The sequence below is a fragment of the Oncorhynchus nerka genome, linkage group LG10 (genome assembly GCF_034236695.1).
Source record: "Oncorhynchus nerka isolate Pitt River linkage group LG10, Oner_Uvic_2.0, whole genome shotgun sequence".
In the NCBI taxonomy this organism is placed as follows: domain Eukaryota; kingdom Metazoa; phylum Chordata; class Actinopteri; order Salmoniformes; family Salmonidae; genus Oncorhynchus; species Oncorhynchus nerka.
The window spans coordinates 26,057,763-26,085,120 of NC_088405.1; the positions used below are offsets into that span (position 1 = coordinate 26,057,763).

The 27,358-nt window shown below is 42.1% G+C and overlaps 1 protein-coding gene across 3 annotated transcripts; it reads left to right on the top strand.

Annotated features, from left to right (window-relative positions):
* Positions 1–5,036: 5,036 nt before the first annotated feature.
* On the top strand, positions 5,037–22,154 carry LOC115135065 (transmembrane protease serine 9-like). 3 transcript variants are annotated; one of them, XM_065023171.1, is made up of 12 exons: positions 5,037–5,275; positions 9,397–9,417; positions 13,075–13,138; positions 15,038–15,201; positions 16,303–16,465; positions 16,661–16,929; positions 17,067–17,212; positions 17,310–17,628; positions 18,147–18,318; positions 20,010–20,275; positions 20,576–20,664; positions 21,079–22,154. In XM_065023171.1, the coding sequence occupies exons 1-12, from the start codon at positions 5,221–5,223 to the stop codon at positions 21,373–21,375; spliced, it is 2,025 nt and encodes a 674-aa protein (XP_064879243.1). In that variant the 5' UTR covers positions 5,037–5,220; the 3' UTR covers positions 21,376–22,154. The 3 variants fall into 3 exon arrangements, with proteins under 3 accessions (XP_064879243.1, XP_029525165.2, XP_064879244.1); XM_065023172.1 differs by lacking the exon at positions 13,075–13,138 and having other exon boundaries at positions 5,228–5,275; XM_029669305.2 differs by lacking the exons at positions 13,075–13,138; positions 15,038–15,201 and having other exon boundaries at positions 5,040–5,275.
* Positions 22,155–27,358: the final 5,204 nt, after the last annotated feature.

A 27,358-nucleotide genomic window follows, 5' to 3' on the forward strand; every position in this document is an offset into this window, starting at 1 on the left:
AACTTGACTGACCATTCTTTTCATGATTTCGAGCCAGCTGTCTCTGTGAGTACGCAACTTCCCTCCACCATGTAGTCGTGTAATACGGTAGTTGAGATGAACTCCTCTTGCCCTTAGGACACTTCCGCAATCACTGCGGCCCGTCTCAGCAAGAAAAGCATTGATGCGCAGAGTATACTCTGCTTCCCATGATACACCTTCCGCTTTGTTGGGGACTGTCACCCCTTACAATGACACTAATGGCGTCAGTCCAGCAACTGACCCGATGACTCCCACTAGTGAAACTCTTTGCGATATCACAGACCGATATCCTCGTCTCAGTTCGCAGGTACTGAAGAGGTTGCCACACGCTGACACGGTGGTGACTGACATGCCTCTGAGCGTTTTGAAGCACAAACACCAGGAGATTTGGTTGAAAGGTTACAGCCATTCTCATGACAACGCGGCCGCTGACAACTCGTACATAGGGTCCGACCTTTTCGTTTGCGCCTCAGACACCAACACCATCCGCTGGTAGGGGGGTCCAGAGACACAAAGGGGGGAATAGTAGCCCAGACCCATGATGAGCCTCATCGAGGCCGGTGGGGGGGTCGAGACTACGGACAACACCGTACGAGGCCGCCAGAGCATAAATTAAATCTAGTTGTAAACTCCTCTATGAGAACAGTGAGGAGCAGACAGGCCCCTAGACGGGGATTATCTTAGAACACATCTAAGATAGTACTGAGGTGTACCACTGATAGAGGAATTCTAGATTCCTATGTATTTTGTTGCCAAAACCAAATTCGCACTCGTTTCTAATTCATTAATGAGGTGTAAGTTCATTAATTATGCATGAAGTAGATCGAGACCAGTCTTAAAAGCCAGGTAAGAGCGTTTTATTCCAGAGAGTACTAAATGCTTACACACATTTCCACAGGTTATAAACTGAAAATGACGTCAGCGTTTTCCAAACGTTCCATTTCACAAACAGAGGGCCCCTCTAGCTCTTGAGCCCTTGCGTTATCAGCACGAAGTCAAGGCCAGTCAGCATAAATCAACATTCCCGACAATCTGGAGATGGCCCGTTCCCACCACCTGGAGATTTGTACAACTGAATGAACTAAGGAACAGACCTTCATTGTTACTAAATTCCTGACTACATTATATACAATTGGGAAAGGGAGCAAGAGAGAAAATTCACATGTACAGTACATTATAGCATTTGGACTAGTCAGTTTTGATTGGAATGTATACATAATTAGTCATTTCAACCATAATTTCCTCTATCAACCACACTGGTCATAAAGGAAGTCCAGTGGACTTGTCCACCTCCACAACAAATGGCAACAATAATAATAGTAGGAAAACCCTATATATGGCATTAGAGACAATGCCATGATAGTCATTTTGCCAGAACATTAGACGTATATAGAATACAGTCCAATTAGATGATTTTTGTGTGAGAACTATATTTTGTATAGCTTTTGTTTATGCTTTCATTCCTTTTCGGTTCAGTTCCTTTGACACTTAGGAAGTGATAGAGCCATAAACAAACAACGGCGATCACCAACCAGGACATCCCCTGGTCCTTGTAGCTTCCAGGGAACCTACCAAGGTACATCACTAGAAGGGACCGCAATGGCGATAACCAACCGGACGTCAACTGCCATCCTTGTGGTGGACTGCTCCGCTTTCAGAGAAGCCTACCAAGTTCAACCACCAGAGGGGACTGCAACGATGATCTAAAAACAGGACATCACATGTTCATGATTTTATGTTGATTTGTAACTTTCAGGACAAACAAGATCCAAACCAGCAGGGGGGGGTATGTCATGATGTTGGCCTCTTTGGGTATAGCAACCCCATCCCCCACTCCCTGCCTCCCCCTTGCCTCCTTCAACTAGGCTGCTGTGGTCAGAGGTCGTAAATTCCTGAGAAGACCCTGCCACATGGCCACATAGTAGAGAGAGAGTACATTTTCATAGAGGACCAAGGAAATCCTTCCACCTCACAGAACTTGAGGTACAAACAAATTTCATGTTCCGGAGAAAGTATAAACGATCGGTGAAGAATCCAGCTACGAACTGGTCCGTTTGTCACAACTTGGGACACCTCATGGGAGACGGTGGGGCCACATTACCATAACGCAGTTTATATAATAGCCTCAGATATGAGGTTTACATCTAATTGTTGTATAAGATGAATGAGTGAGCATGATACTGTTTGTGTAATTGTGTAATATGACTTTGGACTGTTTAATGAAGAAAAATACAATTCCCTTTTGATTTTAACTAAATCAGAGGACTGCCCCTGAGCCCTGTTAGGGTCAGACATCCTGGGACAGCCCGCTTCAGCCCTTCCGAATAAAACCCTCACTCGGGTTTTCGATCAGCAGACCGAGCTTACCTCAATTACGAGATGGTTAAAGGTTGCAGACCATGATTCTCTCAATCAAGGGAGGACAAAAGGTTGCAGACCATTGCTGAATCTTTTAACCATACCACGTGGTTAAACTCTTAGACTATCGATACCGACGGAGTAAGAACTAGTCTTTGATATTAATTACTAGTCTGCAGCTAGGAATTCGGTATCATTGAACGCGAAGAACGACAACCGCCAAAAACATTCATTCTATAACGAATGTTACTCTGAACAATCGCCAATAACCATGACAGAGAGAGAGGGAGAGAGACAGACAATTCAACAAAATAAATGAACTTTTCACCAGCAATCAAAACGACACACTGAGCGTAAATATATATATTGATTACAATTGTTCCCGAATGAGTGACTTCTTAGTCGACCCCCACTTCCCCTTTTGTCTAACAAGCCGCCATGCCGGTTTAGCCCACATTCTCCTATCATTTCATGTAAGCACATTTACCTTGTTTGTTTGTTTGTTTATGCATTTCTGTGAATTACTTAGTTAGTAAAAAATACATTATTTAACACAATTGATGTATGGATGACGCATAGTGAAGACTGGGTTTGTGCAGATAACCAACAATTTACGACGTTTGGAATGAGACTAATGTGAGGTAAAGTAAATAATTCATTAATTCGAAGACTAATTGATCAGATAAAATATCTGAAAAGTTATTTTAGGAAATTATAACTTTGTAATCTGAATATTTTTCCTTGGTGCCCCGACTTCCTAGTTAATTAGTTACGTGATTAATCAGTTGAATGCGTAATAACTAATTACAGAGAATCTTTGATAAAAACTATCAGTCTTCAGTTAATGATAGTAAAGACACGGCAGCAGTCTGACTGAGTGGTGGTAGGGAGCAGCAGGCTCGTAAGCATTCATTCAAACAGCACTTTTCTGCGTTTGCCAGCAGCTCTTCGCAATGCTTGAAGCACAGCACTGTTTATGACTTCAAACCTATCAACACCCAGATTAGGCTGGCAATACTATAGTGCCAATAAGAACATCTAATAGTCAAAGTTATATGAAATACAAACGGTATAGAGAGAAATAGTCCTATAATAACTACAACTTAAATCTTCTTAACTGGGAACATTGAAGACTCATGTTAAAAAGGAACCACCAGCTTTCATATGTTCTCATGTTCTGAGCAAGGAACGTAAGCGTTAGGTTTTTTACATGGCATATATTGCACTTTTACTTTCTCCTCCAACACCATGTTTTTACATTATTTAAACCAAATTGAACATGTTTCATTATTTATTTGATACTACATTTATTTTATTTATGTATTATATTAAGTTCAAATAAAAGTGTTCATTCAGTATTGTTATAATTGTCATTATTTCAAATCAGCCAGATTAATCTGTATCGGCATTTTTTGGTCCTCCAATAATCGGTATCGGTGTTGAAAAATCATAATCGGTCGACCTCTACTAAAGCCTACTGGTTGTGGTGAAAGTAAGGAAAACAATAACAAGAAAGTGTTATTCAAGTTTAAGTAGTTGATGGTTATGTTGTTTGAGCACAAATTTTAACACTGTCAGTTCTGCAATCTTTGCAAGAACATGTGACAAAGAGCTACACTTTTAAGAGGTTAGTGTGCATTTCACAGTAACTTAATTGCAGTTAGTTGCCTGGAAGTTGCTGTGAATTTTACATTACTAGCTGTCAGTAAGTTATTTTAAAATTCACATTAATTTAATAGTCAGTAACTGCTAGTAACTTGCAACTAGCTGTCAGTAACTTACTGGACATTACTGATTACAAGATTGTTTAACATTAGTTGACAACTAGTAAGCATTCTTTAAGGTAACCACACTTGGGACTCAGCCTCACCTGGTCTCAACCTCTTGGTAGACAGCGAACTGACTTTCCTGACACATTGTCAGGTCAGTGAGTGCAAAAGATCAGCCAGAACAAGTTTATGCATTAACTACTTGCAGCGAGCTGACAGTATTATTGAAAAATAAACATTAACTTCCTGATGACCAACTCCCATTAAGTTCCTTGAAAATGCAGTAACCACTCAACAGTGCAGTTGTTGATTGTCACAAGCGTTTACAAAGACGGTAGAACTGGGAGTAGACAATGAGGTGCTCAACCTTCATCAAAAGAACAAAGACAAATACCAAAACACATTGGCACAAATACAACATATTTTAGACCATGCCCCCAAATATGCTTTTAATAATCTCTATCATAACCACAGGCCCGGTGGCGTAGGAAAGTCAGGTTGATTGCAACCGAGAGGTAATCAGAATACAGCAGCATACTGTCCCTTACAGCAATAATACCTTATCCAGTTCTAAAAATACATGACATTTTTGTATATTTACAGTTTTTTCACTGCAACCACCCGGGAAATCTTTAGCAGTGTAATGAAGAACCATACACAAAGGCTTATTCAAAGAACTGATATAAAAAGGTTCTCCACAACGCAAAAAAAGTGTTTCCCCCTACAAAATGAATAACCTTGTTTTGGTAGAAACTATCACTTTGTTTGAGAATGTAGGGTTAATGTTTAATTTATGGAGATGAATGGAAACCACTGTACACTATTCTTAGCCTTTCTAGCCTTACTGAATGACCTAAGCACAAACGAATATCACAGCTAATCAGTGTTTGGCCATACCTGTCTAATGAGTGGCCTCAGGATAGCCAATGTAGACCAACAAGGAAATAAAGTTGTGATTCGAAGAACAAAAGAAGAGGGTGTAGTGTCCTAAGGGAGGGGTGTAGGCAATGAAGGATAGCATGAGGGATATTTAAAGAGCAAAAACATGGGCTTTGTACATAACACTTAAGAAATGTCTGTGAAGAAATTGGTATGTTTATTGACGGTGGCAAGTCTCCTAATTCAAGGTAAGTCTTTTTGAGCGTATTAGATTGACCACTATACTTTTCTGTGGCAGGAGTGGGATTGTCTATGGACTTGTCCAAATACCCATACTAGTGTACCACATACTTAAACTACATACTATTTACTCATCGTTGCATACTATTAAGCAACAAGCCTACTGAAACAGATTATTTGGTTCCATATCAACATATTTATTAGTTAAACCAAAGCGCTATAACATATATAGGCTAAATATAAAAAGCCTAGGACACACACCAACATTTTTCAACTGTTCAAATCAAAATGTTATTGTACAGAAAAACGTGGACAGTCGGGTGCAAATTCGGTCACAAATTCAGAACCACTGGAGAGCAACATTACAAACTAAAGCACTGATCATTGGGAACGAGATCAGAATGACTGCTAAGGCTTGATCCATAAATTAAATGCATGTCTACAAAACTAAAACAATCTGTTAAAATCAAAAGGCCTGAATAACATCACATCAATAACAAGACGACACATTCATAAATCAAAATATGGTTTACTATTTAGTTGAAAAGCTCTGACGAGAACAATAAACACTTTTCATTGAGAAAACAGAAATCCACTTTGGGTAAAAAAATAAAATAAAAAATACATTTGAGCACCACCACAGAATCTTTGGGAAACTTCCCAATGAACTAACCTAGTTTTGTTGTTGGTTACTTGAAGAGAACTAGGGCCTATCACTCACAGCCCCCCACCTCCAATGCATTGTGGAAAAGTATTCATTCAATTCTACTAGAGGAAGAGCTGAAATTAGTGATACATCCTGGAATTTAAACCATATTTGATTTTAGAAATGTTGCATACTATCAAAGATTATGGGTATAGTGACAAGATACATGGGAGTTGTTGTCCACAAATATTTTGAATAGTTGCCATTGTTGAATACTTGTTTCAGATTGAATTGGGGTGTGTTTGTAAATTCACTTTGGTGTGCCAGAGTGCACCCTAATAGAGCTGGTCAAATCAAATCAGATGATTAGGCTAGTTAGGCTGGTTACATGTTGTGCAGAGCGTTGTTTACTAACTGTGCAGCTGGCAACAATTTAATTAAGCATTTTTGCCGACGTTTATTGACACCAAAATATTTTGACAGGTGTTGAACGTTCGTAAATTCATCAGTTATTCTGATGTGAATTTACAAACGAACTAAGAAAGGGATAATCAGCAAGAGGCAATTCATTCTATGGCTAAATTCACAATCTGACCTTCATACCAACATGGCCATCTAATCATCTCGAGTTTACAATTGTCTCATTGCTTGTCAAGTATCACTACTCTGGACAGTTCTGACTTAGAATATGTGGACAACTATAAATACCTAGGTGTCTTTCTAGACTGTAAACTCTCCTTCCAGACTCAAATTAAGCATCTCTAATCCAAAATTAAATCTAGAATCGGCTTCCTATTTTGCAACGAAGCATCCTTCACTCATGCTGCCAAACATACCCTCGTAAAACTGACTATCCTACCGATCCTCGACTTCGGCAATGTCATTTTCAAAATAACCTCCAACACTCTACCTACTGACAAAAAGTGCTCTTCTCTGACATGCCGCAGTTTGTCTCAGCAGGTGTGAAGGTCAGATTCGTGTTTATCGTTTATCGTCGGAGGAATGAGTGTTCCACCGAGGCCTGTACTCTGGAGCGGGATCAATTTGGAGGTGGAGGGTCCGTCATGGTCTGGGGCGGTGTGTCACAGCATCATCGGACTGAGCCTGTTGTCATTGCAGGCAATCTCAACGATGTGCGTTATAGGGATGACATCCTCCTCACTCATGTGGTACCCTTCCTGCAGGCTCATCCTGACATGACCCTCCAGCATGACAAGGCCATCAGCCATATTGCTCGTTCTGTGCGTGATTTCCTGCAAGACAGGAATGTCAGAGTTCTGCCATGGCCAGTGAAGAGCCCGGATCTCAATCCGCACGTCTGGGACCTGTTGGATCGGAGGGTGAGGGCTAGGGCCATTCCCCCCCTGAATTGTCCGGGAACTTGCAGGTGCCTTGGTGTAAGAGTGGGGTAACATCTCACAGCAAGAACGAGCAAATCTGGTGCAGTCCATGAGGAGGAGATGCACTGCAGTACTTAATACAGCTGGTGGCCACACCAGATACTGACTGTTACTTTTGATTTTGACACCCCCCCCCCCCCTTTGTTCAGGGACACATTCTTCCATTTTTAGTCATATGTCTGTGGAACTTGTTCAGTTTATGTCTCAGTTGTTGAATCTATCTTGTTATGTTCACACTAATATTTGCACATGTTAAGTTTGCTGAAAATAAATGCAGTTGACAGTGAGAGGACGTTTCTTTTTTTGCTGAGTTTATATGCCATAGTTTGTACATCTGCATTGTTATATTGCTTATATAGGTATACGTCATTAGTATCTTATTAATCATTTTAGGCAATGTTAGAATGATGCATTTAATTGTTTTTCTTACTTTGTGTGTTATAATTAGCTCAGGTGCTTTTCTCCATAAGGAGGGTGGTAAGTTACAGACCCAACAACATTATATTATAGTATCCCCTTCTCGTTACCATGTTTGCCAGTGACGGTCTCTTCCAATTGAAATACTTTGGTTCAACAAACAGTTCAGTAATAGACCCATGTAATTCCAGTTCATATTGCGGTTGTTTTGTTTGTGCAATGCTCTGTCAGTGCTTCTGTATATTGTTTATAAAAGTGGATCCTTGTGATTGTATTCTCCTTCCTTTTTACATCACATAGGCCTAATAAAATACTTCAAATGGCAGTCTAACCTCTGAGTCTGGGTCTCTCTCTCTCTCTTTCTCTCTCCGTGGTGACTTAAAAAAGCGTAAAGTTAAGGCCTCAACATCTTGCTGAATTTATCTGAACTAATATCTCTCTGAATTTCTGTCGCTGTCCAAGTGCTGAACCAGTAGGCCTACCTCATCGCAGCTCGTTTGCTTGAACTTGCTTATACTTACGAGCTACGTATTATTTACATAAGAACAAATATTGTGAATTTACTGAACATAAATGTGATAAAGTTTGTGTATGGTTCAAAAGTCAAAATGTCGACATCCATTATTATTGAAGGAGAATGTGGTTATTATCTAGTTACTGTACACAAATCCACAAGGAGTCAGTAGAAACCATATTAAGCAAGTCAGCCATAAGCTCCACTCTCGGAACAGCTTTATGTAGACCCTAAGAGTTTGTGGGCAGCGTTTGACACCATTAAAGTGCATTTAATGTACAGTTTAGAGATGTGTAGTGGCTTCGCTGGCCTGCATCTATAAAGAAATGGTTTGCCCCACCAAGATTGACATGCTAAATTCGCCACTGGTCGGATCACACAAAAAGTTACATATTGCAACATTTAACTACTCACATTCTTTAAAAAATATACTTAGATACTTGTAAAATAAACATGTATAAAATACCTTACAAACACTACAATCCAACTCATATTACAACATCATTCCATTTCAGAGTCTTTTCAGTTTTATGAGTTGAAAAACCAAAAAATGTATGGCAAATAGAAATCAAAACTGGATGGTCTTCAGAGATAGATGGGAGGGGTTGAGGGTAGCTGAAGGCTGGGACTAAAAACGATTGTAAAATATACTGTGTCTATAAAATGTATATAGTATGTATAAACTGAAAGTAGAAGCCTAATTGTTGTTGTGCATTCGTTTAATCCAATTAGGGGAAGGATGTTAGGGTTAGGAGAAAATAATAAAGGAATATATATATATTTTTATATGTATGGGGGATTGTAAATTATGCAGACAATTACATTGATGGAAGCCACAGTCTATCTGCACTATTAAAGCTAAACTGCCCCCTAAATAAAATATGAAATAAAACACTCTAATCCAACTCATATTACAACAGCATTCCATTTCAGAGACTTTTCAGTTTCATGAAAACATGAATTTAATGTTTTAGCTTTATTTGTTTGATCCACTACTGAAGAAAAGGTGCAGCTGATGCAAGCTAGCATGCAATGAGGTGTGACATGTTCAACAATTATGGTTATACACAAGCTGCATTTTCACAAAAGCAAACATGTTTAACAGAGACAATCGGACAATGAATTAACTCAATTACTTCCTCTCTTTCTCAGAATCATATTGTCAACTTGAAGGTAAGAACATGATCTACATTTTATTCTCCAGACGTGTACAGAAATTCATGGTCATCACTCCCATTGCTGCCATTTCTTTTTGCTTTTTGTTTCATTTAAAGAGCATGATCGATTAGAACATACTATAAATGTCAACCTTTGAGATATTCTTCGTTATTGACTAAATGTCATCAGTCCACATACCTGCATGCACATTTTGACAGCTGTCATGATCTTAATGATGTGCTGCTAATGTTTTGATGTCTGATTATTTTATGTATCATGTATACTGTGTATCATGTTACTGTGAAGCCAAAGGTTCATTTCCACACTGTGTGAACAATCAGGTTTTGGTAACACTTTACTTGACACCCAGTGTCATAACACTTTATGACACGATCATAACCATGCCATAATATGTCATAACAGCTGACATAACTTGTCATAACCTGTCATAATATGGTCATAACACTGTCATGGCCCATATATTTACACCTGTTGTGACGTACACAACATTCCTAAAAGCATATGGACACCTGCTCGTCGAACATCTCATTCCAAAATCATGGGCATTAATATAGAGCCGGTCCCCCCTTTGCTGCTATAACAGCCTCCACTCTTCTGGGAAGGCCTTCCACTAGATGTTGGAACATTGCTGCTTGTGGCCTTTCAGCCACAAGAGCATTAGTAAGGTCGGCACTGATGTTGGGCGATTAGGGCTGGCTCGCAGTCTGCGTTCCAATTCGTCTCGAAGGTGTTCGATGGGGTTGACGTCAGCGATCTGTGCAGTCAAGTTCTTCCACACCGATCTCGACAAACCATTTCTGTATGTACCTTGCTTTGTGCATGGGTGCATAGTCATGCTGAAACAGGAAAGGGCCTTCCCCAAACTGTTGCCACAAAGTTGGAAGCACAGAATTGTCTAGAATATCATTGTATGCCGTAGCATTTAGATTCCCCTTTACTGGAACTAAGGGGCCGAGCCTGAACCATGAAAAACATTCCCAGACCATTATTCCTCTTCCATGAAATTTTACAGTTGGCACTAGGCATGGGGGCAGGTTTTGGATTGCCAGATGATGCATTTCCACTGCTCCAGACTCCAATGGCGGCAAGCCTTACACTACTCCAGCTGACGCTTGGAATTGCATATTATTAAACGACTACCGCCCCGTAGCACTCACTTCCGTCATCATGAAGTGCTTTGAGAGACTAGTCAAGGACTATATCACCTCCACCCTACCTGACACCCTAGACCCACTCCAATTTGCTTACCGCCCAAATAGGTCCACAGACGATGCAATCTCAACCACACTGCACACTGCCCTAACCCATCTGGACAAGAGGAATACCTATGTGAGAATGCTGTTCATCGACTACAGCTCGGCATTTAACACCATAGTACCCTCCAAGCTCGTCATCAAGCTCGAGACCCTGGGTCTCGACCCCGCCCTGTGCAACTGGGTACTGGACTTCCTGACGGGCTGCCCCCAGGTGGTGAGGGTAGGCAACAACATCTCCACCCCGCTGATCCTCAACACTGGGGCCCCACAAGGGTGCGTTCTGAGCCCTCTCCTGTACTCCCTGTTCACCCACGACTGCGTGGCCACGCACGCCTCCAACTCAATCATCAAGTTTGCGGACGACACAACAGTGGTAGGCTTGATTACCAACAACGACGAGACGGCCTACAGGGAGGAGGTGAGGGACCTCAGAGTGTGGTGTCAGGAAAATAACCTCACACTCAACGTCAACAAAACTAAGGAGATGATTGTGGACTTCAGGAAACAGCAGAGGGAACACCCCCCTATCCACATCGACGGGACAGTAGTGGAGAGGGTAGTAAGTTTCAAGTTCCTCGGCATACACATCACAGACAAACTGAATTGGTCCCCTCACACAGACAGCATCGTGAAGAAGGCGCAGCAGTGCGTCTTCAACCTCAGGGGGCTGAAGAAATTCAGCTTGTCACCAAAAGCACTCACAAACTTCTACAGATGCACAATCGAGAGCATCTTGGCGGACTGTATCACCGCCTGGTACGGCAACTGCTCCGCCCACAACCGTAAGGCTCTCCAGAGGGTAGTGAGGTCTGCACAACGCATCACCGGGGGCAAACTACCTGCCCTCCAGGAAACCTACACCACCCGATGTTACAGGAAGGCCATAAAGATCATCAAGGACAACAACCACCCGAGCCACTGCCTGTTCACCCCACTATCATCCAGAAGGCGAGGTCAGTACAGGTGCATCAAAGCTGGGACCGAGAGACTGAAAAACAGCTTCTATCTCAAGGCCATCAGACTGTTAAACAGCAACCACTAACACTGAGTGGCCGCTGCCAACACACTGACTCAACTCCAGCCACTTTAATAATGGGAATTGATGGGAAATGATGTAAAATATATCACTAGCCACTTTAAACAATGCTACCTAATATAATGTTTACATACCCTACATTATTCATCTCATATGAATATGTATATACTGTACTCTATATCATCTACTGCATCCTTATGTAATACATGTATCACTAGCCACTTTAACTATGCCACTTTGTTTACATACTCATCTCATATGTATATACTGTACTCGATACCATCTACTGTATCTTGCCTATGCTGCTCTGTACCATCACTCATTCATATATCTTTATGTACATATTCTTATCCCCTTACACTGTGCATAAGACAGTAGTTTTGGAATTGTTAGTTAGATTACTTGTTGGTTATTACTGCATTGTCGGAACTAGAAGCACAAGCATTTCGCTACACTAGCATTAACATCTGCTAACCATGTGTATGTGACAAATACATTTGATTTGATTTGATTATTACGATCTTAGTCTTGTGTGCGACTGATCGGCCATGAAAACCCATTTCATGAAGCTCCAGACGAACAGTTCTTGTGCTGAAGTTGCTTCCAGAGACAGTTTGGAACTCGGTAGTGAGTGTTGCAACCGAGGACAGACCATTTTTATGCTCTACATGCTTCAGCACTTGGCGGTCCCATTCTGTGAGCTTGTGTGGCCTACCACTTTGCCGCTGAATCGTTGTTGCTAATAGACGATTCCAATTCACAATAACAGCACTTACACTTGACAGGGCAGTTCTAGCAGGGAAGAAATTTGACGAACTGACTTAGTGGAAAGGTTGCATCCTATGATGGTGCCACGATGTAAGTCACTGAGCTCTTCAGTACGGGCTATTCTACTGCCAATGTTTGTCTATGGAGATTGCGTTACTGTGTGCTCGATTTTATACACCTGTCAGCAATGGGAGTGGCTGAAATAGCCGAATCCACTCATTTGAAGGGGTGTATATAGTGTATATTTCGTTATTTTATGGCTGGATATGACACCTATATGTATTCAAATGTGTTTTTTCCCTGACAAAAAGTTTCCTTTCGTTTGAAAGTTTGTTTCTTAAATTGTTTGTTGTTTTTGTAATAAATTGTTTACAGACATCTGTTTCCCTCATATTTGTATAACTTGTAGAAAATACACTTTATGACACTCTCAAGAAGCATTACGACCCTCCTGTGTCACTTTACTTGGACTAAGAAAATACACTTTATGACACTGCCATCATAATCATATAAGCCAAATAGCCCTATCACGTACAGTGGCTTGCAAAAGTATTCACCCCCTTGGCATTTTTCCTATTTTGTTGCTGTAAGGGATTTCCTCCTCTTCTTCCGAAGAGGAGAGGCGAGAAGGATCGGAGGACCAATATGCGGCGTGGTAGGTGTCCATGGTTCTTTTAATAAGAAATAGTACACGTGAACAACTGAATACAAAAAACAATAAACGTGGAATGAACGAAACCCAAAACAGTACCGTGTGGTGAAAAACACAGACACGGAAACAAACACCCACAAACAAACAGTGAAACCAAGGCTACCTAAGTATGATTCTCAATCAGAGACAACTAATGACACCTGCCTCTGATTGAGAACCATACTAGGCCGAAACATACAAATCCCCAAATCATAGAAAAACAAACATAGACTGCCCACCCCAACACACGCCCTGACCATACTAAATAAATAAAATACAAAGGAAATAAAGGTCAGAACGTGACAGAACCCCCCCCCCCCAAAGGTGCGGACTCCGGCCGCAAAACCTTAACCTATAGGGGTGGGTCTGGGTGGGCGTCTGTCCGCGGTGGCGGCTCTGGCGCAGGACGTGGACCCCACTTCACCATAGTCTTAGTCCGCCTCATTGTCCGCCTCCGTGGCTTCCTGACCATGGCGACCCTTCTAAATGACCCCACTGGACAGAGGGGCAGCTCGGGACAGAGGGGCAGCTCGGGATAGAGGGGCAGCCCGTACTGGCTGACTCTGGCAGATCCTGGCTGACTCTGGCAGATCCTGGCTGAATGGCGGCTCTGGCAGATCCTGGCTGAATGGCGGCTCTGGCAGATCCTGGCTGACTGGCGGCTCTGGCAGATCCTGGCTGACTGGCGGCTCTGGCAGATCCTGGCTGACTGGCGGCACTGGCGGCTCCTTGCAGACTGGCGGCACTGGCGTCTCCTTGCAGACTGGCGGCTCTGGCGGCTCCTTGCAGACTGGCGGCTCTGGCGGCTCCTTGCAGACTGGCGGCTCTGGCGGCTCCTTGCAGACTGGCGGCTCTGGCGGCTCCTTGCAGACTGGCGGCTCTGATGGCGCTGTGCAGACGGGTAGCTCAGGCGGCGCTGGGCAGACTGGAGACTCCGGCAGCGCTGGAGAGGAGGAAAGCTCTGGCAGCGCTGGATGGAGGAGCTCTGGCGCCTCTGGACTGAGGGGCGGAAGCTCTGGCAGCGCCGGACAGGCGGGAGACTCCGGCAGCGCCGGACAGGCGGGAACACCTGTAGGTAGGAGACAGAGAGACAGCCTGGTGCGTTGGGCTGCCACAGGACCCACCAGGCTGGGGAGACCTCCAGGAGGCTTGGTGTTAGGAGGAGGCACCTGAAGGACCGGGCTGTGGGGGAGCACTGGAGCTCTGGTGCGCAGCCTTGGCACTACTCCCCCAGGCTGGATCACTACTCTAGCCCGGACCCTCCAGAGTTCAGGCACAGGTTAAACCGGGCTGTGGGTAAGCACGAGAGATCTAGTGCCTACTACGCGCACCTCTCCCTTAGGCTCCACTCCCACATTTGCCCGGCACGAGCGGAGCGCAGTCATAGGACGCACTGCACCCTCCCAGCGCCCCGGAGACACAGTACGCAGAGCCGGCGTAGGATACCCTGGACCAAAACTGCGTACCGGCGACCAGACACGCTGAGAAGGCACCATACGCCCTGGCTCAATGCCCACACTCGCATGACACTTTCAGGGGGCTGCCCTATAGCGCACCGGGCTATGGGCACGTACTGGCGACACCGTGCGCTTAACCGCATAACACGGTGCCTGACCAGTAACGCGCTGCTTATAATAAGCACGAGGAGTGAGCTCAGGTCTGCTACCTGGCTTAGCCCCACACTTGTATGCCCCCGCCAAAAATTATTTTGGGGGCTGCCTCTCGTACCTGTCGCGCTGCCGTGCTGCCTCCTCATATCGCCGCCGCTCAGCTTTCGCTGCCTCCAGCTCTGCTTTGGGGCGGCGATATTCCCCAGCCTGTGCCCAGGGTCCCTCTCCGTTCAATATCTCCTCCCATGTCCAGGAGTCCTGTGATGCTGGCCGCTGTTGTTGCTGCTGCTGCTGCTGTCGTCGCTGTCTTTTACCACGCCGCTTGGTCCTTGGTTGGTGGGTGTCTCTGTAAGGGATTTCCTCCTCTACTTCCGAAGAGGAGAGGCGAGAAGGATCGGAGGATCAATATGCGGCGTGGTAAGTGTCCATGGTTCTTTTAATAGGAAATAGTACACATGAACAACTGAATACAAAAAACAATAAACGTGGAATGAACGAAACCCAAAACAGTACCGTGTGGTGAAAAACACAGACACGGAAACAAACACCCACAAACAAACAGTGAAACCAAGGCTACCTAAGTATGATTCTCAATCAGAGACAACTAATGACACCTGCCTCTGATTGAGAACCATACTAGGCCGAAACATACAAATCCCCAAATCATAGAAAAACAAACATAGACTGCCCACCCCAACTCACGCCCTGACCATACTAAATAAATACAAAACAAAGGAAATAAAGGTCAGAACGTGGCAGTTGCCTTACAACATGGAATTAAAATAGTTTTTTGAGGGGGTTGTATCATTTTATTTACACGCCATGCCTACCACTTTGAAAATGCATGTATTTAGCACCATACATCATTCCTTCAATTCTGACCAGTTTCCCAGTCCCTGCCAATGAAAAACATCCATACAGCATAATGCTGCCATCAACGTGCTTCACTGTGGGGATAGGCTTCTCGGGGTGATGAGAGGTGTTGGGTTTGCGCCAGACATTTTCCTTGATGGCCAAAAAGCTCAATTTTAATATCATCTGACCAGAGTACCTTCCATATTTTTGGGGAGTCTGCGCATTGGGGTAGCTGCATATCAGTGTGTGTGCAATTACAATGACAATTTAATATGGTAAATTAAAAAAATATATATATAACATAACCATACTGTTGACACACAGGCTATGGTGTTATGTATTGTTTTGCCTTGTGTGGTATTTTTATTTTTTTGACACTCTTATGTAGGTGTCATAATCAGCCATAAAATAACGCAATATGTCACAACAGGTCTAAATATATGTTTCATGACAGTGTTATGACCATATTATAACAGGTTATGACAGGTTATGTCAGCTGTTATGACATATTATGACATGGTTATGATGCTGGGTGTCAAGTAAAGTGTTACCCATGGTTTCATATTGTATTCTATGGCTTAGTGACTCATTTCAGACTCTGATTATATCTTATGTTCCAGTATGTGGCACCACTCCACTCATCATTGTTTATCTCTGTTTAAGTGTGTGGGACCACTTCATTCAACAACAAAATAGTGGGGGGTGAGGATGCCCCTGCAGGAAGTTGGCCCTGGCAGGCTAGCGTACACCAATTTGGTAGCCATGTTTGTGGCGGGTCCCTCATCAACAAGGAGTGGGTGATGTCTGCAGCCCACTGCTTTTCTGGGTGAGTTAGCGTGAGATACAGAGGACGTAAAGGTTGTAGCTCAAGGAATATGTCAAACTCTCTGTAATGCAGCTGAGTGCAACTCTTACTTGAAATAAGTTTCTGAAAAATCAACTTTAGTTTAATGGGATTATTATATTTTGTCAAATTCTCATATGATGCAAAAATATATATAATCTTCCTGTTCCAACAAAGCTCAAGCCCAAACGATTGGAACATCATCTTAGGTCGACAGAACCAGGAGGGCAGTAACCCCAACGAAGTGTCCAGAACTGTTGCTCAGATCGTCTTACATCCAGTTTACGACAGTGACACCAATGACAACGACATTGCTCTGCTCAGACTCACCTCACCAGTCAACTTCACAAACTATATCAGACCCGTCTGTCTGGCAGCAAGTGATAGTTTTTACCACAATGGAACTGATAGCTGGGTCACTGGCTGGGGCAAAATCAACGAAGGAAGTGAGGAGACCTTTGCATGGAGATGTCAATGACATATTGTGTTGTGAGAAATAGCAGTACATTGCAGACCAAAAACATTATTTTTCCAATGAAAATGGAATGTTCATAACGAGTCTGTCTCTCATCCTCTACCTCAGAATTCCTCCCCTCCCCTCAGGCTCTGCAGGAAGTGGAGGTTCCAGTTCTGGGTAATAGACAGTGTAACTGCCTCAATAGGGTCGGCTCAGTCACAGACAACATGCTTTGTGCTGGTGTACTGACAGGAGGCAAGGACTCATGTCAGGTAGAGTCCATGCTAACCCATTTCATTATTGCTCTGTTCCTAAACTATTGTTTGTTGTTTACTGGATTGGAAGACTTACCTTGCTCCATCATTTCAGGGTGACTCTGGAGGTCCAATGGTGGCCAAACAGAACTCTGTCTGGATCCAGTCTGGGGTTGTGAGCTGGGGTTTTGGCTGCGCTCGGCCCAATCTCCCTGGGGTGTACACCAGAGTGTCTCGCTACCAGCCCTGGATCGACTCCAAGATCACTACCGACAAGCCAGGCTTTGTCCAGTTTACCTCCAGTGGGGTAGATACTGACAGCAGTTACACATGTCCTGGCCTACCACCTCCTGCTACAACTGTACCAACTAAACAACAACTAAAAACAACAACAACTAAAGCACCAGATATCGCTGTCATTTCAACTGCAGAAGGTGAGTTTTTCATTTTAGGTTCAGCATCGACAAGCTAGGCTTTGTCCTGTTTACCTCCTGTGGGTTAGATGCTGACAGTAGTTATACCTGTCCTGGCTTGCCACCAACCATGATCCCAACTGGAAGTACAGCCACCACTGCTGCACATACGTTTCCTACCTCTGTGGCTACACTCTTAGATAAAGGTTCCAAAAGGGTTATTCGGCTGTCCCCATAGAAGAACGCTTTTGGATTCCAGGTAGAACCCTTTAAGGTTCCAGGTAGAACCTGCTGTGGAAAGGGTTCTACATGGAACCCAAAAGTGTTCTACTTGGAACCAAAAGAGTTCTACATGGAACCAAAAAGGCTTCTTCAAAGGGTTCTCCTATGGGGACAGCCAATAAACCCTTTTAGATTCTAGATAGAAAAAAAGGTGATAAGAGTGTGGTGTCTTAACTTGTATTTTTTATTTTCTGAGCTGTGAAAGACTACGACACTACTTTGTATCATTACTTACCGTTTTCTTCTTTCCCTTTCAGGGCGAGTATGTGGCCGTGCTCCTATGAGTCCCTGTCTAGGGGGTAACAGTTATTATGTTGCGGAGGGAACTTGGCCCTGGATGGTCAATCTACACAGAAATGGGATCCATATTTGCAGCGGCACACTTATTACAGAGGAATTTGTCCTTAGTGCTGCCCAATGCTTCCATGGGTAAATTAATGGTGCACTGAGCTTCACAGAGAACAGTTGGATAACACTTTCTATGAACCCATAACTAAACTCAGCAACAAAAAAAAGAAACGTTCCTTTTACAGGACCCTGTCTTTCAAAGATAATTTGTAAAAATCCAAATAACTTCACAGATCTTCATTGTAAATGGTTTAAACACTGTTTCCCATGCTTGTTCAATGAACCATAAACAATTCATGAACATGCACCTGTGGAACGGTCGTTAATACACTAACAGCTTACAGACGGTAGGCTACTAAGGTCACAGTTATGAAAACTTAGGACACTAAAGAGGCCTTTCTACTGACTCTGAAAAACACCAAAAGAAAGATGCCCAGGGTCCCTGCTCATCTGTGTGAACGTGCCTTAGGCATGCTGCAAGGAGGCATGAGGACTGCAGATGTGGCCAGGGCAAAAAATTGCAATGTCTGTACTGTGAGACGCCTAAGACAGCGCTACAAGGAGACAGGATGGACAGCTGATTGTCCTTGCAGTGGCAGATCACGTGTAACAGCACCTGCACAGGATCAGTGCATCTGAACATCACACCTGCTGGACAGGTACAGGATGGCAACAACAACTGCCCGAGTTACATCAGGAATGCACAATCCCTCCATCACTGCTCAGACTGTCCACAATAGGCTGAGAGAGGCTGGATTGAGGGCTTGTAAGCCTGTTGTAAGGCAGGTCCTCACCAGACACCGGCAACAACGTCTCCTATGGGCACAACCCCACTGTCGCTCTTCACTAACTAGTCATGATTTTGTCTCACCAGGGGTGATGGTCGGGTTCGCGTTTATTGCCAAAGGAATGAGCGTTACACCGAGGCCTGTACTCTGGAGCAGGATTGATTTGGAGGTGGAGGGTCCATCATGGTCTTTGGTGGTGTGTCACAGCATCATCGGACTGATCTTGTTGTCATTGCAGCTTTTCTCAACGCTGTGCGTTACAGGGATGACATCCTCGTCCCTCATGTGGTACCCTTCCTGCAGGCTCTTCCTGACATGACCCTCCTGCATGACAATGCCACCAGCCATATACTGCTCATTCTGTGCAGGATTTCCTGCAAGACAGGAATGTCAGTGTTCTGCCATGGCCAGCGAAGAGCCCGGATCTCAATCCCATTGAGCATGGCTGGGACCTATTGGATCGGAGGGTGAGGATTAGGGTCATTCCCCCCAGAAATCTCCGGGGCAGGTGCCTTGTTGGAAGAGTGGGGTAACATCTCACAGCAAGAACTGGCAAATCTGGTGCAGTCCATGAGGAGGAGATGCACTGCAGTACTTAATGCAGCTGGTGGCCACACCAGATACTGACTGTTACTTTTGATTTTGACCTCCTCCTTTGTTCAGCGACACATTATTCAATTTATGTTATTCACATGTCTTTAGAACTTCTTCAGTTTATGTCTCAGTTGTTGAATCTTGTCATCTTCATACAAATATTTACACATGTTAATTAAGTTCGCTGAAAATAAACGCAGCTGACGGTGAGAGGACGTTTCTTTTTTGCTGAGTTTATATTGCATTTTAAACAAGCATAATTACTCATAATCCAGTCATATTGCAGTATATGTGTACATGCATTGTAATCAACATTGAGGAGAAAGATTGGCCTGTAAAATCTATTTTTGAATGCTTTTCGAAGACCATATCTGTTTTCTGTTCCTGTAGTTCACATCTAAATCCCGACGAGTGGACTGTGTTTCTGGGAGAGCGCAAGCAGAAAGGATCTGATGTATTTGAGGCTTCATTGGGCATTGTGAACATCACTCTGACCAACCTAACTGGGACCAACATTGCGCTGCTGCAGCTGGAAAACTTTGTGAACTTCAGCAGCTGCCTTCAGCCTATATGTGTAGACCTGAGCAATAATGGAAATTTCCCACCTGGAACTCCGTGCTATGTGACAGGCTGGGGAAACCAGGACAAAGGCAGGGGTAAGAAACTGTGTTTGTTTGCAAGATGCTGGAAGGCCATTCAGTGTTCAAGTAATGGATGCACATGATTCAATAATTCATCATTTCTTTAGGGAAAATGAGATGATGAAAACAGTTAAGTTTTGTTCACCATATTATTAGGACATTTCATTATTATCAGTACATTCCTTGTTAGTTTATTCTACCACAGGCATGTGGTGGAATATTTCTATGCGTGTAATTTTACTTAATTGGTATTAGCTGATGTTTTTAACCCAACTAAATGAATCACTATCCTCGTGAACGGCACCACTGGGACAGGTCTACGGGAGCAGCAGGCTAATGTGATGGGGTGTGGCAACATCTCCTCCACTGAGAACATCTGCACTGCAGCGATGAACCTGGAACAGGTAACAAGGGCTACAGCAAGGGCTACTTGACTTAAAGCATCCAGGTATAATGCATTATGATACAGTTATAATGCATAGTAAGACTTGTCATGTACAATCTCTTTATAATGTCTTATGAACATATCTTAATGACCGGGACAAAATAACAGTCAGTTTGAGAGATGTGAATTGAATGCATAGAGAACCATTGCATACTGTATAGTCCATGTTATAAGGCATTATAAAGGCTCATACATGCTTATAACAAGTCATAAAGAATTACACTTGGATGATTTATTTTTATTTCTTCAAAATTGTATGTATGGCGGAGAGTGCTAGGCATTGCTGTTTGGTGTAGGTCAGAGGTATTCTCTCTGTTTAAGTGATTCTCATTCATATCCAATTCTATTTATTTCTGCTTTGTTTTCTATACAGGGAGATGTAGGTGGTCCCCTGATGTGTAAGTCTGGGTTGGCATGGTTCCAGGCTGGAGTGATAACAATGAATAAGGATGGAAATGATACCAATTTGCGAACGACCAAGATGCATATTTTTCCCAAAACCTCCAGATTCATGTCCTTTTTTAATGAGATGATCAGTGACTTCCCCACCCCGTCAACAACCACTGTCCCTAACAACACAGGAAATGCAGCCCCCAGCTCCCTCTCTCTTTCACTCTTATTTTATTTTTTTCTCCCCATTCTTGCCATGGTCTTGCTGTCAGGCTGGTAGTTCCTCAATCTCTCTTTTTGGCAGTGTCTATAAAATATATCACTTTATGCACCAGTACCAGGGTAATGAAATTTTAGGATTAAATTTGTGGCACCAAAGAAAGAAACTAGCCATTTGACAAATGCGTGAATGTCAGGAATAATCATACAATGAAACTAATGGTAAGGTAACACTTTATGTAAAACATTGTTATAACTAATTGGTGGAATCTTTTATGTGAAATAATGTTTTTCAAGCAAATAACTGTTCAATTGGTACTGATTAATAAACTACCTATAAACCCTTTATAAAGTATTGTATACTTCAATGTAAAGTTCCAGTGAACGATGACACGTTTAACATATCAGTTTTACAGCTGTAATGTACACAAACAAAATAGGTTGGCATATATTCTGTTTTTAAAGTAATGTTATCTATTAAATATAATAATTGTATACTGTTGAAATGAAATTAAATGAAAATACATATTTATCATGAATGCATAAATATGAAGGTGTTTTGCTTCTTAGGTAGTTTGTTTATTTTATTGAAATATCTACATGTATATTCAGGTTTGGTATGTTTCAATAAACTAAACTAACTCAAGACATTTACTCTAAGCTATTTTAAGCTTCAATGCAAATGGATCTCTTATCCTTGTGCTACTTGGAAACCAACGATCATGGTTACTATTCCCTCCCCCAAAAAAATCCAATCTTCCAGCTGGCAAGCTTTATGAAGTTATTTAGTTTCTGTGTCTATTAATTGTAAAGAACAATAAAACAAACAATTACTTTGTAGCACAATGTCTCTGCCATACAACTACCAAAAAAGTTATATTATTATATAAAAGCTGCAAGATTCCTGATTTATAAAGCAATTCTAATGGGTTACTTCACTGTTAAACACTAATTGTAATGTTTCTGTAAATTATTGGCTACTGGTTGCAGTAAATATACAGAAAATATACAATCATTTACTATTTTTATATCTCTATTAAGATGCTATTGCTGTAAAATGACACTTGGGATTCAACTTCACCTGGGATTTGAACTTACAACCTCCTGGTTGCCAACGACCTGAATTTTTGTGCTTTGTGGGTATGATAGAGATCGGCCACATATGAATTGGGACCATATATTTCAGCACTTTGCTAAAGGTTCCCAGTACATTACTGGCTACTGGTGTTGGAGAAAAAAATACAGGATCTACAATTGACTTCAGATGAAGTAGGGTGGTAATTGCTGTAAAATGGCTGTAATCTGATTACAGTGAAATCTTCTAAATTACAATATTAACTGTATTTTTACTGCAACCTCTTGGTTGCCAGCAACCTGAATTCCCTGCTACTCTACAAGGTCTCTAGGCATGACATTGGGGGCGGGCAAAGTCAGATTATCTGACAACACCAACATAAAAACCACAGGGCACAGGGACACGATGTAAAGGAATTTGAACTTGTGACATCTTGGTCAGGGGTGTGTTGATGTTTCTGCAGTGCCACCAGGTACATGCTGGTACGGAAAGTATTCAGACCCCTTGACTTTTTTCACATTTTGTTACGTTACAGCCTTATTCTAAAATTGATTAAATTGTTTATTCCTATCATCAATTTACACACAATAAACCATAATGACAAGCAAAAACAGGTTTTTAGACATTTTAGCTAATTTATTTATATCACATTTACATTAGCATTCAGACCCTTTACTCTGTACTTTGTTGAAGCACCTTTGGCAGCAATTGCAGCCTTGAGTGTTCTCGGGTACGACGCTCATGACATGCCCTGGGGGGAGTATCATAGCCCCTCTCTTCCTCTCTCTCTCTCTCTCTCTCCACAGTTTTATGACTTAACGACAGGTCGTAAATATCTGTAAGGGACCCTCTCCCCTTTTGACATGCAGTATTGCGGGAAAGAGAGAACAAAGCACGAGACTTGGCCAAACTCCTAATCCCTAAAATGGGAGAATTAAACAATATCTCTACTTTTGAGAATGTGGGAATGGTCCGTGGACACTTAAGGGACAGTTACGTAGAGTGTGTTTCATTTGGTGATCTCATCAAGGACAGGAAAGACACATAACGGTATCTCTTAAATTGTACATTTCCCAGCTGTCAGGTTTGCATCTAAATATTGTGAAACGTATGTGATTAAACATGAAACTATTTGTGAAAAGATGTAATGTGATGTTAATCTTCTAAAGGAGAGTATGGATTTTCATATAAAGATGAACTAGTCAGTGGCCACACCCACGTGAGCATAGACATTACGTTGGCGTCATGGAACCGCCCTTTTCGCCTGAAAGGTATAAAACCACCCGTGACAAAATGTACACTTCATGCCAAAGAGACCCACGGTAAGCCGGACATCTCGACCACGCAAACCCTGGTGTAAGTTAAGGTTGCAAATGGTTCAACTCTGAGACTATTGCTCACTACAGAATGAGAGCAAATCTTAGATGTGTAATTACTAGTCTGTCGCTAGAAATTATATAAGTCTAGAACTAAAAAACAGACAACCACCGAAGCACCTATCTATGACAACATTTCTGAATGGTACTCTGAAGTATCCATTCTAACCTAAAACCACAAAAGACATTGTGACTTCTGGTAAAGTTAACCAGAAACTGATGAACCCTACAGGACGATCGAGGATTAAAACAGAGAAGACAACCACGACATACGGGCGTAAATATATCAATTGCAATTATTCTCTAATGAGTGGCCGTTCATGTACAAAGGATTAGCATTTAAATTAATATAATTAGAGACTGTGTGTAGTGAATCCATTTTGTGTTTCCCGCTTTTTCTCAGTCCACACCCCCTTCCCTTTGTCTACCAAGCCATCATATCGGCTTAGCCCTCTAGGGACATTTCTATTATTGTTTGTAACCAATATCTACTGTTTTTTTGTTATGTACAGTATTTCTATGTGATTATTTATTTAGTTAGGAAATTAATAATTAAGCCAATTTTGTAAATTGCTGATTCATTATGGAAACTAGGGTTCGTGCAGATAACCAAGAATTTAAGACGTTCATATGAGACTGATAGAAGGTAAAGAATAATTAATGACTGATTGATGACTGAAATGTAAGAGCTCTTTAGGTCTCTAAGAGTTCATTCGGAAGACGGAACTCCTTTTAACTTGGGTTAATTCAGAAGACGGAACTCCACTGTTTAACTTGGGTCAAACGTTTCGTGTAGCCTTCCACAAGAACTTGGGTGAATTTTGGCCCATTCCTCCTGACAGAGCTGGTGTAACTGAGTCAGGTTTATAGACCTCCTTGCTCGCACACACTTTTCAGTTCTGCCCACAAATGTTCTATAGGATTGAGGTCAGGGCTTTGTGATGGCCACTCCAATACCTTGATTTTGTTGTCCTTAGGCCATTTTGCCACAACTTTGGAAGTATGCTTGGGGACATTGTCCATTTGGAAGACCCATTTGCGACAAAGCTTTAACTGATGTCTTGAGATTTTGCTTAAATATATCAACATATTTTTCCTTTCTCATGATGCCATCTATTTTGTGAAGTACACCAGTCCCTCCTGCAGCAAAGCTCCCCACAACATGATGCTGCCACCCCCGTGCTTCACGGTTGAGATGGTGTTCTTCGGTTTGCAAGCGACCCCTTTTTTCTCCAAATATAACAATGGTCATTATGGCCAAATAGTTCTATTTTTGTTTCATCAGACTAGTGGACATTCCTCCAAAAATACAATATTTGTCCCCATGTGCAGTTGCAAACTGTAGTCTGGCTTTTTTATGCCGGTTTTAGGGCAATGGTTTTTATCTTGCTGAGCGGCCTTTCAGGTTATGTCAATATAGGACTCATTTTACTGTGGTACCTTTGTACCTGTTTCCTCCAGCATCTTCACAAGGTCCTTTGCTGTTGTTCTGGGATTGATTTGCACTTTTCGCACCAAAGTACGTTTATCTCTAGGAGACAGAATGCGTCTCCTTCCTGAGTGGTATGATGGCTGCGTGGTCCCATGGGGTTTATACTGCGTACTATTGTTTGTATAGATGAATGTGGTACCGTCAGGCGTTTGGAAATTGCTCCCAAGGATGAACCATTATTTTGGAGGTCTACAATTTATTTGGTCTTGGCTAATTTCTTTTGATTTTCATCCACAGGTACACCTCCAATTGACTCAAATTATGTCAATTAGCATATCAGAAGCTTCTAAAGCCATGACATCATTTTCAGGAATTTTCCAAGCTGTTTAGTGCAAAGAATAAGGGGTTCAAAACATATATATTTTTGAAACTAATGTTTCCTGATCTTTCTTATACTGTATCTTTCAGATATAGGACAGACACCTCAGAACAAACTTCCTTTGATGATTTTTTTATGGACCATCTGTTGTTCCATGTCGTCAATCTGTTATTCAATGCATTTGTATGGGCTAATAGCAGGATGTCCAAAGTCTTAGACAGGATTAGACTCTTATAGGAACAATGGTCAAGTTAATAATTACGCTGTGAATGATATATTAAACAACCCAGTAACTGACTGACGGTGCTAACTGGCACAATGAGAAGAGTATTACTTTGATAAAGTAATTTGTTTTAATGATAAAGGTGAATAAACACATGGGTTAGATCATCAAAATTGTTGCTGAACAGAGCAACACACAATAGACACACCGCTCAGAAATATTGTCAAAATGCAGAGTTTGGAACACCTGTTGGAATATCTGATATGGAATAATCTGTATCTGGCCAAGGTTCTGTGGGAAATAGAAATGTCATTAGGTTACATTCAAAATAGCGGAGGAAACCTCTGCAAACTTATAGTCAGTGCAAATACAGTGTTGATAGAAAAATCTACACCCTTGAACTTTTTTCACATTTTGTTGTGTTACAAAGTGGGATTGAAATAGATTTAAATTGGTCTACTCAAAATAATCCATAATGACAACGTGAAAAGAACATTTTACAAATGTTTACAAATTAACAAAAAATTAGATACCTAAAATATAGTCGTTGCATAAGTATTCACCAAGTATTTGTTTAGGCAAGCCTAAAAGAGTTCAGAAGTAACATTTTTGAACGACTACCCCTTCCTCTGTCCCCCATATGTACGTACGCACGTACGTACATACATCTATCCATCTATCCATCTGTAAGGTCCTTCAGTCAAGTATTGAATTTCAAGTACAGATTCAACTACAAAGACCAGGGGGTGTTTTTAAAGCCTCATAAAGACGGGCAGTGATTGGTAGATGGGTAAATATAACAAATCAGACATTAGATATATATTTAAGCATGGCTAAGTTAATCATTGTGCTGGGAATGATGTAGTAAACCATCCAGACACATAAAATATGTTCACTATGGAAACAATTTTGAATTTCCAGCAAGTTAATGTCTCTTATAAAATCAAGAAGAGACACAGTCAGTCTTTCCCCAACTCTCAGACAAGAGAGACTGTCATGCATGGTATTCATATCAGCCCTCTGATTACAATGAAGAGCAAGATGTGCCTCTCTGTTCTGGGCCAGCTACAGCTTAACTAGGTCTTTCTAGTGCTGCCAATGGTAATTCTAACATGTAATGTCTCAGGGGGATGGATACTTATCTAATCAACATATATTAGTGTTGTAACGGCGTTCTTCGTTTGTGGAAAGAAGAGAGTCGGACCGAAATGCAGCGTGTAGGTTACTCATGATCTTTTAATAAAGGAAAAATGAACGATACATGAAATAACTGTGAACTACAAAAACAACAAACGGAACGTGAAACTTATTACAGCCTATCTGGTGCACACTACACAAAGACAGGAACAAACATCCACGAAATACAAAGCGAAACTGAGGCTGTCTAAATACGGTTCCCAATCAGAGACAACGACAAGCACCTGACTCTGATTGGGAATTGCCTCAGGCAGCCAAACCTATACCACACCCCTAATCAGCCGCAATCCCAAATAATACAAACCCCAATACGAAACACAACACATAAACCCATGTCACACCCTGGCCTGACCAACTATATA

What these genes read in the sequence shown, in the direction of transcription:
- LOC115135065 (XM_065023171.1), top strand. Translation starts at nt 5,221, where the DNA reads ATGTCTGTGAAGAAATTGGTATGTTTATTGACGGTGGCAAGTCTCCTA. An exon ending in GGGCAAAATCAACGAAGGAA is followed by an intron (nt 16,930 to 17,066) that starts GTGAGGAGACCT and finishes CCTCTACCTCAG; the next exon opens with AATTCCTCCCCTCCCCTCAG. An exon ending in CAGCGATGAACCTGGAACAG is followed by an intron (nt 20,665 to 21,078) that starts GTAACAAGGGCT and finishes TTTTCTATACAG; the next exon opens with GGAGATGTAGGTGGTCCCCT.